Source organism: Quercus lobata, chromosome 9 (genome assembly GCF_001633185.2).
Source record: "Quercus lobata isolate SW786 chromosome 9, ValleyOak3.0 Primary Assembly, whole genome shotgun sequence".
In the NCBI taxonomy this organism is placed as follows: Eukaryota; Viridiplantae; Streptophyta; class Magnoliopsida; order Fagales; family Fagaceae; genus Quercus; species Quercus lobata.
Window position 1 is genome coordinate 29461243 of NC_044912.1, and position 18490 is coordinate 29479732.

General features: G+C 34.3%; 3 protein-coding genes across 4 annotated transcripts; 2 read left to right on the plus strand and 1 right to left on the minus strand.

Moving 5' to 3' along the window:
• Nucleotides 1-419: 419 nt before the first annotated feature.
• On the minus strand, nucleotides 420-1187 carry LOC115960696 (biogenesis of lysosome-related organelles complex 1 subunit 2-like). The gene is made up of 2 exons (XM_031079667.1): nucleotides 908-1187; nucleotides 420-818 (listed from the first exon to the last, which is right to left on the minus strand). The coding sequence occupies exons 1-2, from the start codon at nucleotides 1001-1003 to the stop codon at nucleotides 543-545; spliced, it is 372 nt and encodes a 123-aa protein (XP_030935527.1). The 5' UTR covers nucleotides 1004-1187; the 3' UTR covers nucleotides 420-542.
• Nucleotides 1188-2927: 1740 nt separating this feature from the next.
• LOC115958865 (ras-related protein RABC1-like) lies at nucleotides 2928-6714 on the plus strand. The gene is made up of 6 exons (XM_031077109.1): nucleotides 2928-3390; nucleotides 3482-3550; nucleotides 4615-4680; nucleotides 4927-5048; nucleotides 5307-5435; nucleotides 6395-6714. The coding sequence occupies exons 1-6, from the start codon at nucleotides 3240-3242 to the stop codon at nucleotides 6506-6508; spliced, it is 651 nt and encodes a 216-aa protein (XP_030932969.1). The 5' UTR covers nucleotides 2928-3239; the 3' UTR covers nucleotides 6509-6714.
• Nucleotides 6715-8440: 1726 nt separating this feature from the next.
• On the plus strand, nucleotides 8441-17712 carry LOC115959885 (putative DEAD-box ATP-dependent RNA helicase 29). Of its 2 annotated transcripts, none has more exons than XM_031078533.1 (11): nucleotides 8441-8909; nucleotides 9546-10707; nucleotides 10818-10875; nucleotides 11934-12038; nucleotides 12818-12860; nucleotides 13726-13802; nucleotides 13989-14041; nucleotides 14949-15030; nucleotides 15178-15234; nucleotides 16314-16452; nucleotides 17254-17712. In XM_031078533.1, exons 1-11 carry the CDS (start codon nucleotides 8534-8536, stop codon nucleotides 17484-17486), a joined length of 2385 nt encoding a protein of 794 aa, XP_030934393.1. In that variant the 5' UTR covers nucleotides 8441-8533; the 3' UTR covers nucleotides 17487-17712. The 2 variants fall into 2 exon arrangements, with proteins under 2 accessions (XP_030934393.1, XP_030934394.1); XM_031078534.1 differs by having other exon boundaries at nucleotides 13729-13802.
• The last annotated feature ends 778 nt before the right edge of the window (nucleotides 17713-18490 follow it).

Sequence of the window (18490 nt, forward strand, 5' to 3'; positions counted from 1 at the left end):
TTTCCCTCTTGGGTTTTTTTTTTTTTTTGGGAAACACCTCTTGATTTTCACTGTATAGATTTTTTTTTTTTTAAAAAAAAATTTTAAATGAAAGCAGTAATTATCCCGTAGTACTGTGATACAAATGTGTGATATCGTACAAGTTTGTTGTTTTGGAGACATGGATTTCTTTTTAAAGGCTTCATAAATAAAATTTTAGCTGAAGTTTTATGGTTCAAGTACATTCAAATTTCATTGCCATTATCAAATTTAGTGCCAGATAAAATTAAAGGAACTTCCAATTGGGCCCCTTGAGTATGGGTTGGTGGGTGAGAATGGGGATTCAAATCTTCTTGGTGCAGATTTCTCATAAACACCTCTTATTTTGACTTGTGTTTTTGCTAACTCTACAAAAATATAGATGTCACGTATGTGTAGAATTGATCAAATGTGAGAAGAGCGCTTTATAAGACTGTCTCGTGAGATACATTAAATCAATAGAAAGTAACATTAAAAAACAAAGATTGGAATAATAAAATAGACCCAACAACAAGTGTAGAAAATTAGGAAGCGGGATGTGGAGGATGAGGGTAAACAGAAAGAACTTTGGATTCTAAAAGGGAAACATGCTTATCGAGCATTGACACAACAGCTTCAAACTCAGTCACTTGTTGCTCTATTGCATCAATCTGCTGCACATATTGGTCGAAGTTACCACCCTTTGACTTCAACTGCTCCACGAATACCCTCAGCCCAGATGCCACGCCACCCATCCCTTTGTATTCTTCACCCACTCTCTCATTCATTTTCTCCAACACTTCTAGCTCATTATTCGTCCCCTTATTTCAAAATCAGAACCCAAAATTACACAAATCCCAGAAATTTTATTAAAGAAAAGAGTAATTAGAGAGAGAGAGAGAGAGAGTACTTGGAGCTGGGATTTGATCATGGTGGAGACGCTGTTGAAGAGATCGTTGAGTGAGTCAGCGAGTTGGTCATGAACAGCCTCATCCTTCTGGGCCATGAGGGTGTCGTTGTGTTTGAGTGGTTTTGTGGGGGATGAAGAGAAACGAAGCTTGATGTCGATGATTGTTTGGAGTTTTTGGGGAGGATTATTGTTGGAAAAATGAAATGAACAGCCGAAGTGGACAAGGGAGAAAACCTGAATGGGCTCTTCTTACTTTGTTGGCTAGCCAATAATGAGCAACACAATTACCTACCATTTATTTACTTATTATTATCTTGAATCAATGGAGTATAATTGGCTCGCTTTTTTTTTTTTTTTTTTTTTTTTTTTTTTTTTTTTTTTTTTGAGAATCATAATTGGATCCTATTTATTTTGGAAACTTTGAAAAAAATTCATTGGAAATTTCGGAAGACGCTAATTGAGTTATAAATATCTTAACAATGTTATTATAAATATTTTTTTTAGTGGAAGAGAGAAATGAATTCCATGACATTGTATTCTCAAAGTACTAAATAAGTGCACATTTATTTTTTAGCCAAAAAAAAAAAAAGTGCACATTTATTTATTATTATTATTGGATCACTATACATTATGATCAGAATAAATGAGTGAATTTTTACTCAATTATAAGGGGTCAAAGTACTAAATAAGTGCACATTTATTTTTTAGCCAAAAAAAAAAAAGTGCACATTTATTTATTATTATTATTGGATCACTATACATTATGATCAGAATAAATGAGTGAATTTTTACTCAATTATAAGGGGTCAATTTGAATGGATAAATGGATTTAAATAGTTACGAGTTAAAATGATAGAGGACCGATAGATTTTTAAGATGGTAATAAAACATGTATGAATTTTAAATAAATTATATATATATATATATATATATGTATAATTGAATGGACCAAATGGCTCTAACAAGTTATTTTTAATAGTATTTTTTGTCAAATAATACTTTATTAAAAAAAAAATTGCCATTATAGCAATAGTTAAAAGTTATTTGACAAAAGCCAATATTAATGGAGGGTTAGTGACAGAGGCACAACAATTGTGGAGGGAGGCTTGATCCTCTGAGAGAGAGAGAGAGAGAGAGAGAGAGAGAGAGAGAGAGAGAGAGAGAGAGAGAGAGAGAGAGAGAGAGAGAGAGAGAGAGAGAGAGAGAGAGAGAGAGAGAGAGAGAGAGAGAGAGACTAAAATCAATATATATATATATATATATATATATGAGAGAGACTAAAATCAATATATATATATATATATATAATTATTTTTACTTTTTATACCGAGTTGGTCGAGCTCATTACAAATGAATAACCTAACCCTTGTTTAGTTCACGGGTGAGGTAAAGGCCTCTGCATTCAAAGCCAAGCAAGCACCCGTAGTCATAAAAATTCCCAACCCAACTTATAACGTGTAGAAATTAATACAATCCAACCCATATGTACTTAGAAAGGAGTGGTTCGAGCGATAATTTCAGCAAAGTCCATGTGGTACACATAGTATTACTTATTGTCGTCACGTGGCGTGAAGTCGATGAGCCCATACGGAGACTCCCTTTTTTCATTCAGCAAAAAAAAACCTATATGTACTGAGTTGAGTAGGTTATACTTGGATCATGTCTTAATAACAAAGTGGACTTTCATAAGCTATATAAGACTTTTTCTTTAATAAATTATTATAATATCATAGTTCGCATAAATTATACTACAAATTGCTAAATTCATTAAAAAAACTAATTATTAAAAAAAGTAATAAAAGAAATTCAAATTTATGGTGAGTCAAATGGATTGGAAAAACCAATCAATCCAAACCTAAAGATATTTAAAATAAAATTTCAACCTAACCCCCAAAAAAACCAATTTGAGAAGTTGGGTCTAGTCGGTGTCGGTATGGTGGGTTGGATAGAAACAGTGCAGACTGCAGACGCACTGCAGTGGATAAAAACTTATTTAAAAAAAGCAATGAATCGGTGGAAAAAAGAAGAAGTAGGAGAGGAAAAGAAGACTTTAGTAGCTTCTTTCTGCTTTCTTTTACAGTGTTTTCTTCTCTCTCTCTCTCTCTCTCTCTCTCTCTGCAATCCTTTTACTTTCCCTACACTACACTACACCACACCACACCACCATCCAAATAAAATAAATATTCTCAGATCCAATTCTGTTTATTCCTCTCTCTTTTCCCTATCAACAATTCCTTCTCAAAATTCTTTGTTCTTCTTTATTTTGATGGTGGTGGTGATTGGTTGAGTTGATATTTATATATATATATATATATATATATATATTATAACAATGGATACAGCGTCGTCTTCTTCAAATTCGACCATGGCGGAGTTCGATTACCTGTTCAAGTTGTTGCTGATCGGAGACTCTGGAGTTGGGAAAAGCACGCTTCTCTTGAGCTTCACTTCCAATACCTTCGAGGATCTCTCTCCTACCATCGGTCTGCTTATCATTTCCCCCCTCTACTCCTCTCTTTTAAAAAAAAATTATTATTAAAAAAAATTCATATATGTTTGTTTTTTTTTATATAGGTGTTGATTTTAAGGTGAAACATGTTACTCTTGGTGGGAAGAAGTTGAAGCTTGCAATTTGGGACACAGGTTGGTAATTCTATATATAATTCTTTAAAAAAAAAAGAAAAAGTTTAATGTGTTTTAAGACTCTGTTTTAGTATTATTTGATGTGGTGTGATGTCATGTCTCTGTTCTTCTATGCAATATATACATGTTGGAAGAACAAAACCTTGGATTCGTGCATCATCATTTTTTTATTATGAATTATTGGTTTAGTAAGTAAAACGTTAATCACTGGCATTGATTTATTAATGAAATTTCTGTTTAAGTTTGGTATGTTTAAATTTTCAATGCACAATGCAATTGAATTTGGTGATCTGTAGTTCTTAATCTTGGAAATATTGGGCCAATCTTTGTTTATGGTTCTGTGGATAATGATCTAGTTTTAAAGATCCCAATCATGTGAATGATTTAAGAGTTTGGGTGTGCGTGTACATTATGATTGACTTACACTTCTGCAGCAAGAAAGAGTGAAATAAAAATGATGTTGGAGAGTCGCTTGTGATGGTTGGTCATGTTTAGAGGAGAGCGATTAATGCACGACTGAGAAAGAGTGAGTTGATTCAAGTTGAGGGAATGGAAAAAAAATGTTTGGTGTACTGAGAAAGGACATGTTAATTTAGGAAATAACAAGAGTATGACTTTATATATAATAGATTAGCGGAAAAGAATACATATGGCCGACCCTAACTAATTTTTTGTTGTTTCTGCTGTTGTTTAACTTCTGCAGTAAAGGTTCCAATAGTAGAGTAGATCACACCTTTCAGAAACAAACAATATTAATTAATTTAAGAATTTTGCATTTTCTACATATATGAGAAGTTTCAACTAAAAGAATTATGATATAAGTGGGTCATGAATTCCAATTTCTTCTGGTCATAGTGTATCTTCAATGTTCTTACAATTGTTAATGTAATTCATTTCCTAAAACACACTACTAAATAAACCCTTATACATGCTTTCTTGGTAAGGACGGGATGTTATTATCATATCTTGTTCCCATGCTTTTTTTCCCAAGTTCACATGAAGTTATGAAAAGAGTTGTTGGGGCGTTGTTTCTGACATAATTTTTCTATTTTTGTATCATGAAGCTGGACAAGAAAGATTTAGAACACTGACTGGCTCATATTACAGAGGAGCTCAAGGGATAATAATGGGTATGTTGATTCACCTCCTTTATTCCTCTCAGTTATCTATTCTCTCTTTGTTTGGTTAATAAGAAATTCATGCTATGTTGTCGCTTGGGAATCTATGAATCTGCAAGATCGTGTTTGATGTTATAGAATCTGCTTCTGCAGATTGACTTGTATCCTTAAGAATCATCAATGTTGTGTGAGTTTTGAAAATTTTCTCCTTCATTGGTTCTTAGCTATTGCTAAAGCTAACAAATCTTTCTTTTGTAGTGTATGATGTAACACGGCGAGAAACTTTCACAAATCTATCTGATATATGGGCTAAGGAGATTGACTTGTACTCAACAAATCAAGATTGCATCAAGATGCTTGTTGGCAACAAAGTTGATAAGGTATGTCTTTATTCTTTAACGAACTTGCTCTTATAACTATTTTGACTCTTGAGAGCATCCTTTTCTTGATAAACTAGTACTTTTATTGTGATCATATTATTATACTCAGTTATTTTCAACTTTGCCTTGTCTTATGAGCATATGAAAAGCCCACTGCAGATGCTCTTAGTTGTAGGATTCTTGGGATGTCATGTTCTTTCAAGTTTCAATTACTTAAATCAAATGTATCATGCATATTGAAGTTACCTTTCTTTTCAGGAAAGTGAAAGGGTTGTCAGCAAAAAAGAGGGCATTGACTTTGCTAGAGAATATGGATGCCTATTTTTGGAGTGTAGTGCAAAAACTCGAGTCAATGTGGAGCAATGCTTTGAGGAGCTTGTGTTAAAGGTATGTAAAATACTAAAATCCTTTTGCCCTACATTGTTTTTATATTTTTATCAAATGCACTTCCAGTTGTGATTACTAGGATGGTTACCAGTTCAATATGGATTTGGATCCAGGTGGAAAACTTAATCCCATACTTTTATGAAACTTGGAAATGACTGTAGGTGTTAAAATAATTTTTTAATATACTTTGTTCACATCCAGATGCTGTTTAATGATAAAACTTCTTCTAATAGTAGCAGTATCATCTTGGATCCATGCTTATTCCCATGTGGTGCCTGGTCAGCATAGCTCTTGGGGTAGATATTATTTTCTGATTTTTTTTTAGTTTAACACAGCACTCGACATCAATAATTCTCTAAGCCTCCTATACCTCAGCCTTTAGAAGTGGTGTGAGGACAACACAGAAGCAAAATGCACCATTTAGTTTAAGTTCATGATTAGATAAGTAATAAGGTTCTAACTTCTAAGGGTTTTGAGGAAGCATATAAAGAACATTTTTTTTTAAAGGCATATAGCATGGCACATTTGGGGACATGTTTTTTGTTGCGATGTCTAAGCAAAAAGAGTATTGGTTCAGAAGACATTTGTTTAAGATGGCTTAGCATGTCAACAAATAACAAAAAGTGATTTGCACACATGTCATAACATTGGCATGTTTAATAGTTGGGCGTAGTGACAATAAATTTTCGTTATTGTTTATTTTTTCAAGCGTACTGCTAAAAGTCCTGAACCTTCATTGCCCAGGTGCCCTGCTGACACCACTTTTAATTTGTATGTATGTATAAATAAACATAAGGTGGTGAAAGAGATAATTCTTAACAGAATAACAGTGGTTGTATAATGTATGAAAAAGAATATATTCACTGGTTAGTTTGTTTTATTACGTCAATATTTTCTTGAACTTGACAAATAATCCATGACTTGTGTTGATGATGCAATGGTACCATGTTGATCTGCAGATTTTGGATACACCTAGTCTCTTGACTGAGGGCTCAACTGGAGTGAAAAAGAACATCTTCAAAGAGATACCCCCACAATCTGATGCATCAACCAGCGGATGTTGCTCTTGGTGATTGTACTCATTGTGTTTCTCTCACACACTCCCAATTAGCATTTCATTTACTTCTCTAGTTTGATATAAATTGTTCACATGTTAATCCAATTTGGTGGAAAACCGTATATGAAGTTCAAATAGTAATGTTTGATGTGCTTTTTCTTCCCTTTTGAAGTTCTAATGTACCCCATCTCCCATTCAAAGTAACAAGTGCATATTTAGTCCTTTTGCAGATGCTTTAATCTGCCATTTGCTCTGATTTAAGTCTTCAAAATCCGAGCTATATCATCTTCCCCAGTTCCGCTTTAGGGAAGATGATGTTTCCATTCGCAGTTATGGGCTGCTGTCATGCCTCTATCATTGTGTTGGACCTGATATAACTATTAAACAACAGCAACAAGCCAACAAATTGGGCTTTGTGTTACAAAATCGAAGCACGTCGTAAAAAGAAGATTGTTTACAACTAGTTGATAATATGGTTCAGCACAATCTCAGAACTCTTTTTTTTTTAGAATGAGTGCTTCGTCAGAATTTGTTGTCCGTTTGTTGTAGCAGAGTTTGTCTAATGCCCCTCCTCTTTTTGTTAAGACGGATTGTTTTAGCCGCAAATATTTTCATTGAGAGACATTTACTGGTAAAATTTACTAACGATCTTGAGGATTGGACTAATGCCAAACTGGTTTAAAACATTTTAAAACTAACCAACATAGTCCCTTAAGTAGTCTCTGTTGTTTCTCTTTTCAATTTGTTTAGAGAATTTTCCTTTAAAAAAAAAAATTGTTTAAAGAACTGGAGCTGAACTCTTTTGAATTGCTTAAAACATTTTAAAACTAACCAACTTAGTCCTTAAGTAGTCTCTGTTGTTTCTCTTTTCAATTTGTTTAGAGAATTTTCCTTTTAAAAAAAAAAATTGTTTAAAGAACTGGAGCTAACTCTTTAGAATTGCTTGGAGACAACTTTTGGTCAAATGTTAAAAATGGTAAGTAGTGGCGAGGATAACATCATTTTTACATGGGTTTAACATATACAAGTTTTGTTATGCATTAATTACAATATTTCACCTCAATAATTCTGAGAAAAATTGTCTTTAGATGCTGAAGTCGCCCACAATGGTTGCCAAACAAGTCTGATAAATTTCTAAATTTAGATCTCACCTATTCTTATATCCAATTTTTTTCAACCTCCTACCTTTTCTTGTTTTATAGTCTTTTATCAATTTCAAAAGTGTGGGCAATTAATAATTAAAACAAATCAATGAATGGGATGGGATGAGAATGAATGTGCCAACATTTGAACAATGATCTCCAACAAATGGATCATCACTACAATAATTATCTCATGAATCAGATACATGAATCATCTTTCTTACAATGCGTCAACACACTTTGAGAAAGAGGGTACATATATCCGATACATGAAATATCTTCTAATCATAATTTATTAGTTATGTTTGGTCAATGATTGAGATTAGTTTATTTTATGTATAATCATCACTCACTCATGTGTAGGTTTTTTTTTTTTTTTTTTTTTTTTTTTGTGTACTTATTTATAGAACCAAACAATTAAATATTATTAGTAATAGGGTAAAGATTGGATCTAATGTCCAGTTGTGCTTGACCCATCCAAATGATGATCCGTGTTCAACAATTAACACGTATCATCATCTGAATGGATCTAGTATAATTGAAAATTGGACCCAACCCGAGTTGTTAGTAGTAAACACTGTTTTTTTTGGACGATAGACAAAGCATTAATCATATTGTGAATCATTTTGTTTTATTTTTTGTATACTTTAATCTTAATTTTTTTTAGAATACTTTAATCTTTATCATAGAGTAAATACAATTTCTCTAAAAGTTTTCCAACTATTCCAAATACCTGAAAATTAGGAAAACATTTTCCCAAAAAAAAAAAATGAAAAGGATTTACACTAAACACAAACGGCACCCTAGTACCCACCAGGGTAAACAACCAAGCAAAGCTTACCCCAACCACAAAACCCTAAACCCACAAAGGGTGAAAAAAAACCAAAACCAAAACCAAAATGGGTGGTTTGGAGAGAGTTCTGGGGAGCTCGAAGGCAGAGCAGAAACGCATAGAGAAGCAGAAGAAGAAGGCCAAGTCCGGTGGCTTCGAGTCCTTGAATCTCAGTCCCGATGTCTACAGAGGAATCAAGCGCAAGGGCTACAAAGTCCCCACCCCAATTCAGCGCAAGACCATGCCTATCATTCTCTCCGGCTCCGATGTCGTCGCCATGGCCCGAACCGGTTCCGGCAAAACCGCAGCCTTCCTCGTCCCCATGCTCGAGCGTCTCCGGCAACACGTTCCCCAGGGCGGAGTCAGGGCTCTCATCTTGTCTCCCACCAGAGACTTGGCTCTCCAGACCTTGAAGTTCGCCCAGGAACTCGGCCGCTTCACTGGTTTGTTCATCCTAATTTGTTTTTGATTGCTCTGAAAATTTAATAATTTTTGGTTTGTTTACTTTATATTTTGTTGTTGGATTTGTAGCAAATAATAAGTTCCTATTATAAGAAATTGTAAGAACCAATTGATTCTCTGTTTATCATTAGATTAACAATTAGGGCGAAACCCAAATAATTGTGATAATGTAGTCACTGTGAGACTCTGTGCAATCAAGATTGATAATTCGATAGTTACAATGGGGATGGGGGATTTGAACCCCTGGATGTCTCCGTTGGAAATACCAGGAGGTGCCAACCTAACAAGCTACAAGGCTCTTGGCGAAATATGGGACTTGTTAAGTGTTGTTTGTGCTTAGGGAGCTAATTTGATATTTTTAAAAAGTCTTGGAAGTATAGTATTTTGCTCTAATTTTTTTTTTTTTTTTTAAAAAGGAGCAGAATTGTGACTAGAAGTTGAAAGAGGAACTGTAATTTGGGGTGATATTTACTACGACCGTCATTAGTTCCTTGAATGATTGTGAAATTTTGTCTTTTTTTTTTTTTTTTTTTTCCTCTTACATTGAAGTAGTATAGTATCTTATCTTGATCGTACAAAAAAGAGTGCCCTGTTTAAAATTTGGGCTTTCTTTTCAGATCTTCGTATTAGTTTACTAGTTGGTGGTGATAGCATGGAGAGCCAGTTTGAAGAATTATCACAGAGTCCTGATATCATAATTGCAACTCCCGGTAGGCTCATGCATCATCTGTCTGAGGTTGACGACATGTCATTGCGTACAGTGGAATATGTTGTTTTTGATGAAGCAGATTCTCTTTTTGGTATGGGTTTTGCTGAGCAGTTGCATCAGATTCTTGTGCAGCTGAGTGAGAACCGCCAGACTTTGCTTTTCAGTGCCACATTACCTAGTGCCCTTGCTGAGTTTGCCAAGGCTGGTCTGCGAGACCCTCAGCTTGTGCGACTTGATTTGGAAACTAAAATTAGCCCTGACCTCAAGCTTGCCTTTTTCACGGTACGACACGAAGAAAAACATGCAGCATTATTGTATTTGATAAGAGAGCAAATTACTTCCGATCAGCAGACATTGATATTTGTGTCCACAAAACATCATGTGGAGTTTCTCAATACTTTGTTTAGAGAAGAGGGAATTGAGCCTTCTGTATGTTATGGTGATATGGATCAAGATGCTCGCAAAATTCACATATCAAGGTTTAGGGCAAGAAAGACTATGTTGCTGATTGTGACAGATGTTGCTGCTAGGGGCATTGACATTCCGTTGCTTGACAATGTCATTAACTGGGATTTTCCCCCAAAACCTAAAATTTTTGTCCATAGAGTAGGACGAGCTGCAAGAGCCGGTCGGACTGGTACTGCATTTTCTTTTTTGACATCTGAGGATATGCCATACCTTTTAGATCTTCATCTATTTCTCTCAAAACCTGTCAGACCTGCACCCTCAGAAGAGGAGGTTTTGCGAGATATGGATGGAGTAATATCCAAGATTGATCAAGCAGGTGCAAATGGAGAAACAATCTATGGGCGTTTCCCTCAGACAGTTATTGATCTTGTTTCAGACAGAGTTAGGGAAATAATTGATTCTTCAGCAGACCTGTATGCCATGCAGAAAACATGTACAAATGCTTTTCGCTTGTATTCCAAGACAAAACCCTTACCTTCAAAGGAGTCCATTAAAAGAGCAAAGGATTTACCCCGTGAAGGATTGCACCCAATATTCAGAAATGTGCTGGGAGGTGGAGACTTAATGGCATTGGCATTTTCTGAACGCTTGAAAATGTTCAGGTGAGTGCTTGAATGATTTCTTTCTTCCTTCCTGTCCATCTTTATATAGGATTTCCTGATATTGTAAAGCTGTAAATTTGTAACCGTTAAAAATGTTTGATTTATGCTAGACCCAAGCAAACCATTTTGGAAGCTGAAGGCGAAGCTGCTAAATCAAAGCGTCTGCAGGTAACTCTCCGCTTATGCAATTTGGCCTGAGGAAGATTGTTTTAATTAATAAGTACATGCTCCTCATCTCTTTTAGAAAAATTTCATCCTTCATATCTTCCTCATCTTATTTAGAAAGCTTTCAATGTTCATATTTCTACTATAAAGTTTTGCCAATGAGCTCTAGTTCAAATGGCACCTCCTCCCATTGTAAAAGCAAGGGGTAGGATGAAGTCGTAGGTTAAAAATCCACAGGTTTATGTCTGACTTACCAATTAAAAAGAAAATTATTGTTTTGACAATGAGTTCTAATTCAAATGGCATGTCCTTCACTTATCAATAAAAAAAAAAAGTTTAAATTATAGTTCTATTGATGATCAAATTCTAGCCCCTTGATCTTATTAATGTGTGTATATTTGTGAAATTGCTTATGTAGTAATTGGTAAAAGCTGGGATTGACTTTGTGACGTTGTAGTATCTTTATCATCTTTGAGAACAACTTCTATCTGTTGTTATTTTGTTAGTTGCATTTATCATCTTTGAGAATGCATAAATGTACATAAAAAATGAGTTGTTACCTCTTTAATTTCTTAGCTATGTTTGGTTCAACACTAGAGAAAGGAAAAGAAAAGTAGGTTTTTGTTTTTTCGTTTTTAATTTCTCTTCTTTTTCATTGTCTGGTCTGTAAATGAGAAGGGAAAAAAGAAGAAGAAAGAAGGATGAGAATAATTCAGAAATTTTCCTCTTAGCCTCACCGGAATTCTCTTTCATAATCAGACTAGATTTGGGGAGAAAGTTGGTAGCAAGAAAAAAAATTTCCTAGGTCTTCTTTTCTTCTCTTTATTTTCCTTCAATCTTCTCCACATGAACAAACAACTGGAACAATATAATCACTCTTTTCCTTTCTCTTCTTATCACTTATTTAATTTTCCTAAATCAAGATTTGCTAAAAATTATTGTTGTTATGATCTGGTCCTTTTTTATGTTCTATGTACACCTTCCACATATTTTTGGTTGCACATTTTCTATCTATATTATAAATTAAAATTTATTATATTAAGGTTATGACTTGATTGCAGGGTCCTTCTAGACAATGGGTTGATGTAATGAAGAAAAAAAGAGCTATTCATGAAGAGATCATTAATTTGGTACATCAGAAACATTCTACCAATCACGTGGATGAGGTAAATCTGTCAAAGTAGTAAATTATGCTTTTGAAGTTTCTTTGTGATGCAAATAGGGATACGGCTTTAGCAGTTAGCACTTGATCAACTTACTTATTCGTGACATATTTCTTTGTTAATTTTACTTGCCATGACTATTATTATAATAGTCATTCACATGTGTGAGAGAGAGAGAGTATCTGTTGTAGTGATAATGTATTGTGATCATATTTTGGTAGGCAATTTTTCTGGTCATGAATATTTTTCAAATTTCCCTTTATGTTTATGGCTGGGCTTGAGTCTCTACTGTGCTCACTTGGCCAGAAAGGTAAACTGGAGAAAAAAAAAAAATTCAGGCCTGGTCCTGTGAACCTTTATGGTAGGTCCAAACACTTCACTTAACTGGATCATTTTGGTAGGCAATTTTTCTGGTCATGAATATTTTTCAAATTTCCCTTTATGTTTATGGCTGGGCTTGAGTCTCTACTGTGCTCACTTGGCCAGAAAGGTAAACTGGAGAAAAAAAAAAAATTCAGGCCTGGTCCTGTGAACCTTTATGGTAGGTCCAAACACTTCACTTAACTGGATGAGACAGCTGAAAATTTTTAAAGGTCTATGGTACTGATCAATAATAATTGTCAAACACTTCGTTTTTGATTTGTTTTCCCCTGTATACCGCCGGTGTACTTGGGTGTCTTTCTCTTTTTGATATCAATGAATTTTTATTACTTATCAAAAAAAAAAAAAGTTTCCCTAGTTTCCTGGTCTTTCTGAACTGTAAAGTCTTTTTGTATTTGCAGGAATTTGATCCTGAAATCACTTCTTCCAAGGAGGAGAAAAAAGGTATCCAGTGTTTATAGTTTGCTCTCTCTCTCTCTCTCTCTCTCTCTCTCTCTACACACATACATCTATCTGTGTGAATATATGTATACATATTTTATATCTTCGCATGCTTCCTTCTACATATATCATAGTTTTAGAAATTAGACCTTTTTTTCACTCTTTGAATCTTTTCTTTTGCTAAATCGAAATAAATTTTTTCTGCCATAGCAGATTCTTATAACTTTCTTTGATCACTTGTTCCTCGTAAAATTTGAGTCCACTTCTAGGAACCCTGCATGTAGTTACCTAAAAAAAAGGGGGGGCCCTGGTATGCAGCTAATGGAATTAACCCATTTGATACAACTCATTTTTCAAAATTTTGAAAATTGGTTGTTTGAAAAAGTCGTTTGGTTTTAAAAAGCTGTACTTAGAAAAAGTGCAGTTTTAAATCACTCTCCCAAATGGGCACTAAGATCTTTCATTTTGTTCACAACCATAATTAATTCAGCAGAATTTTCCAAGGGCAAAAGTTTTATAGGAGTCTTATGAAAGAGATTGAGGAGTGCATTTACAAGGTATCTGCCTTACAAAGACTCTTTGTATGGTCCCCAAGCTTTGGTGATGATACTATGGGGCAGGTCCTGCTAAAAATCTGCTTGAGTAAATCAGTTGGTTGTAAGTGTTTTTAGCTTTTGACAACTGGATGAAGTAGTTGAGCTTTTGTAAGAAGATCCTTAAATAGGAGATTTTTATTTGGGGCAAGGAGGAGTCTTCACCCATATGGGTTTCTTGCTACACACACACACACACACACACACACACACACACACACACACACACACACACATATAATGAAAATAATTTGATGTATACTCTTTGATGTTAGAAGTTTGTGGGTCTAAGAGAAAGGCAAAGAGCTTCAAAGATGAGGAGTACTTTATCAGTTCGGTACCAACAAATCATGTAGGTTATACATCTTTTGTATCTTCTAATGTTAGCTTTGCAATAACTCCTAATATTCCTCATCTTGATTGCTTGTTCCAATTTTATGTTACAATATGCTAAAATGTTATAATGTGAGCTGTAAATTGGCTCTTAACATTGAGAAGGTGGCTGACCATTAGATTTGTGACCTCATGTCATTCTCAGCATATGGAAGCAGGACTTGCAGTGAGAGCTAACCAGGACTTTGGATCAAATAGGTAAATCTCTTATATCATCTGAGCCCATTTTGCATGATGAGTTTTTATCTACCATTGTGATGAGCCCAGAGTATATCAATCTTAAGTTTCATTGCAATAAAATCTATTACTTGTCCATTTTAAAAAAAAGAGTATATCAATCTTAAATAGCCTGGAAGTGAAAAATTGAAAATTGGAAACTGAATATGGTTAGATTAAAGACTTATTTCATGTGACTTGAAAAACGTTAATGTGAGAAAACATAAAACATGATTTTCATTTTCTTATTTTCATATTTAGAGAGCTGCTTGCTTATTAAAAAACATTTAGCGAGCAGCTTGTGTCCGTGTATATGCTTGGATATATCTAAGTTTTTTTTTTGGTTCAAAATACCAACAATGTATGAAAAACAATGACACACACGCATGCATGCATATGCACACACGGGAAATTTAATGGCTGATGTTATGTCATTTCTGGCATGCAACTGTCTGCTGTCTGCAGATGCTAGTGAACTTATCTGCCACATATGCAGATATGCCCAGCTATTAGCGTTACTATTTTTTGCAATTGCATATTGCACCTGCTTCATCAATTCTGTGCTCCACTCTCCCCTCCCCATGTATGTGGGCAATGTTGAGCTTTACAACTTCATATCTGTACTAGTTTATTTAAAGTGATGCTATTGGCTTTACTGTTTTATGTTTTGCAATTGCATGTAGCATCTTCTTCATCAATTCTGCATTCATCTCTATACCCCATCTCTCTCCTCCCCATGTGTGGGCATATTGAACTTTACAATTTCACAGCTGAAATTTTTTGTATAAATTGATTTGACATGATTATGTATTGTGTTATTTGAGATTAGATATAGAGTCCTGTATTTTCTTACTGATTGGTTGTCTATTGACATCATTTTTAATTTTAGGTTGGAATCTGCTGTCCTAGATCTAGTTGCTGATGATGGTGCGGGAATGAAGAAACAGAAATCTCAGTATCATTGGGACAAGGTACTTTAAGCCGTTAAATATTGATTATATTTATACTTATCAAAATATTGATTATATTATTCTCCAAAAAAAAAAAAAAAGAAGAAGAGAGATTATATTTATTTAAATTATTTTTCTTCTTAACCTTATCAATCTGTTTGGTGGCAGAGGAGTAAAAAGTATATCAAGCTAAACAATGGTGATCGTGTTACAGCTAGTGGAAAGGTATTTATTCTTTGAAATTATTTTACTTTTTTTGGCTCCATTGGCAAATTACTTATCTATGCGTATAACATATTTCATTTAGAAGAAACATGTATATTATTATGCATCTGATTTTTGTGAGGATGAATAAGATGGTGCGTGTTCTGTTTTCAATTCATAGTACTGAACTTGCTGGTAGTATTTCATTCAAAATAAGTCTTCATTTGTTGGGGCAAGCATTAAATGGTTGCCAGATCTTAAGTTAGACATAAGTTTGATATACTATGCCTTCCTACTTCCTTTCAAACTTGTTGCCCCATGTTGCCACTGGGATTATCTCGATTTTCCTTGTGTTTCTTGCACCAAGGGACTAGTCAACTGTCTAACACATGTATAATGAAGTAACAAAGTACAGTACTGTTCTGAGCATCCACAAAAGCCAATGGTTCTATCCCCAATAAAAAGGATAACTGAATTTTCGGATCATGCCAGTGGAGAAACATGTCATGTTTAGAAACCCTACTTCTGCAAAGAATGGAAGTTGCCTACATGGCCATTCAGTGACTGTTATCGCAGTTGCTGGAAGAATGTATTGGTCATTCTTGATAGAACTTTGCGAGACACAGAATTTATGATTTTAGCATTTGAATGACCATAGGTAGGTTAACTCTAGGGCTATATATTTGAATAATGCCATTTGATTTCTCTTCCACTGCTTTTATACCTAAACATTTTTTTACCTGTTGGCATAAATTGAAAATATGTTATTTTGCATGTCATGTGTTTAGTGATGATCACAAAAGAAAGAAGACTGTTTCCGTCTCCTTTCTCATTTTTGAATTATCTTCCATGTATAATATTCCCTCAAATGGCATACAAGTAAAATATCTAGGTTGATGAATCCTTCTTGGTGCATCTTAGATTATGCAATTATATAGTAGCTAGTACTATTAGGGTCTTAATGCTATTTGTCTGTCTGATATTAATGCTGTAACATGTGTTTATAAATAAATCATTTATTGTTATATTCAAAACAAAAATTGGAATTGCTTATATTCCTATCTGAGAGAATGAATGTTTTCTGTTTGTTTATGGTGTAGATAAAGACAGAGAGTGGTGCTAAAGTTAAAGCTAATAAAACTGGGATATACAAGAAATGGAAGCAACAGTCACACAATAAAGTATCTCTTAGAGGAGCCAATAGTGAAGGGAATGCTGAGGGATCCACAAGCATGTCAGGTAATTCAATGAATTGGAAGCTTCTTGTTGCTTGCTTTATCTACACTCTTACTCTTTCTTGAAGTTGGTTGAATGCTTTACTGAGTTTTGTCCAGTTTTCAGTAATGTGCAGTTAATAATTGCTTCAGATTGTGTCTGTGTTTTCAAAAAAAAAAAAAAAAAAAAAAAAAAAAAAGGGAAGAATCGCATTAGAATTCTCAATGGGTTTTTCTTCCCCCTGGTCCCCATTTGATGATACTGATGCGCTTGTTATTCTCTTGTTCTCCATTCAGACCATTTCTTCATCACAACATGGGCCCTCTTTTTGTGCTTTTATGCTTCATCTTATGGATATTTGGTTGCTTGGCTTGGCTTTTTCTGGGTCTTTCTTTGTCTTTTTATGATCACAAATAAAATTAATCCTCCTTTTTTATGATTAACCCGAAACAAATAGTAGGGAAATGTTTGTGTCTATACCCGTATACATAAAATCTTCATTTTTTTTTTCAATAGATTTTTTATTTACTTATAAAACAAGGTGTAGGGAAATGAATTGTGAGAATGTATTGTCGCCCTTCCATCTTTTGTGTATGTTTTTTGATTTCATAGACCCAGGTCCCCCCTCCCCCCTTCTCTCCCTCAAGCCATTTGATTCTATTTGCTCTGTTATTGTCTATGTCTACAGTTCATCACTTGTGTGTGTGTGTGTGTGTGTGAATATTGATTATATTGGGAATTTGTTGTCCCTCCATTCAATGTCAAAGCATATGATTTGATGCGTCTTATATATTCCTTTCTTCTTAAACTTGCTTCTATTTTCAGGAGATCGTAGATCACAAGGAAATAGTAGGAACTTTAGAGGAGGCAAGAAGCAGCATCACGTGCCTAATGCTCATGTACGTTCAGAAATTAAAGATCTAGAACAAGTTCGGAAGGAGAGGCAGAAAAAGGCAAACAAGATCTCCTTCATGAAGAGCAAATCTAGTAAGGGTAAGAAATTTAATGGAAATGGAAAAGGAAAAGGAAAAGGAAAAAGAGGAAAGGGGAGGAACTAAAGAGTTGCTGAAGGTGATTATTTTGTGTGTTTTGGAAATCACAGTGCTTTCAGATGATGATTTTACATACACATATAGCAAGCAGAGCCTGGATAGGGGCCCGGAAAATTTTGACAGCCAATTTATGTTCTGTAGCTTTATATTTTTGACCTTATGGCTCAAAAACTACCCTTTAAATATAATTAGTAAAATGCATTTATCTAAGTGCACATCTTTCTTTCGCCCACATCTTGGATGAAACATGTGTGTTATTTTGGTTTCTTTTTATTCACGCTTTGCCTGGACAGAAACTCTTATATACGTGGTGCCTTAAAGAAATCTCTATCTTTAACCTAAAAAAGTTCAAAGAAATCCTTATGAAATACAACGAGTTACCTCGTAAAAATGCATTAGTTATTTTGTATTTATCGACTGTCTCTGCACCCAGTTTGTTTTTGGATGCGGCTCTTCTTCCCTAGAATGGTCATAGTGATCAAGGCTTTGATTGTCGTGTACTCATTCTGTATATTGTTTGTACACATTATAGGGGTTATTTGGTAAGCTAGGATGTTACATTACGCTTTAATATTACGTATTGTAATCTTATATTAATGTAATCTCAATACAATAATACAATATTACATTGTTTAAAAAAGTTATGAGATTAAAATGATGTGATATATTTTTAAATTATGGTAATGTTAGAAAAAATAAAATAAACCAAAAATTTTAATGTGCATCGCATTAAAAACACATTACAGCAAGCTAAACGCCTCCTATTAAATGTGAACATTCTTAAAAATGTGTTAAATGTGAACATTACTAAAAAGTGGAAATCTAGTGTGAAAGTGTGGATATTGTGTGTATAGAATGATTTAAATGTGAACATTCTTAAAAAGTGGAAATCTAGTGTGAATGTGTGGATATTGTGCATATGGAATGTGCATAAGAGAGAAGTATTTAAATATTGTTTATGAAGAATTGATGTAAATCAACAACTAAATTTAGTGGTAATGTTCCATATG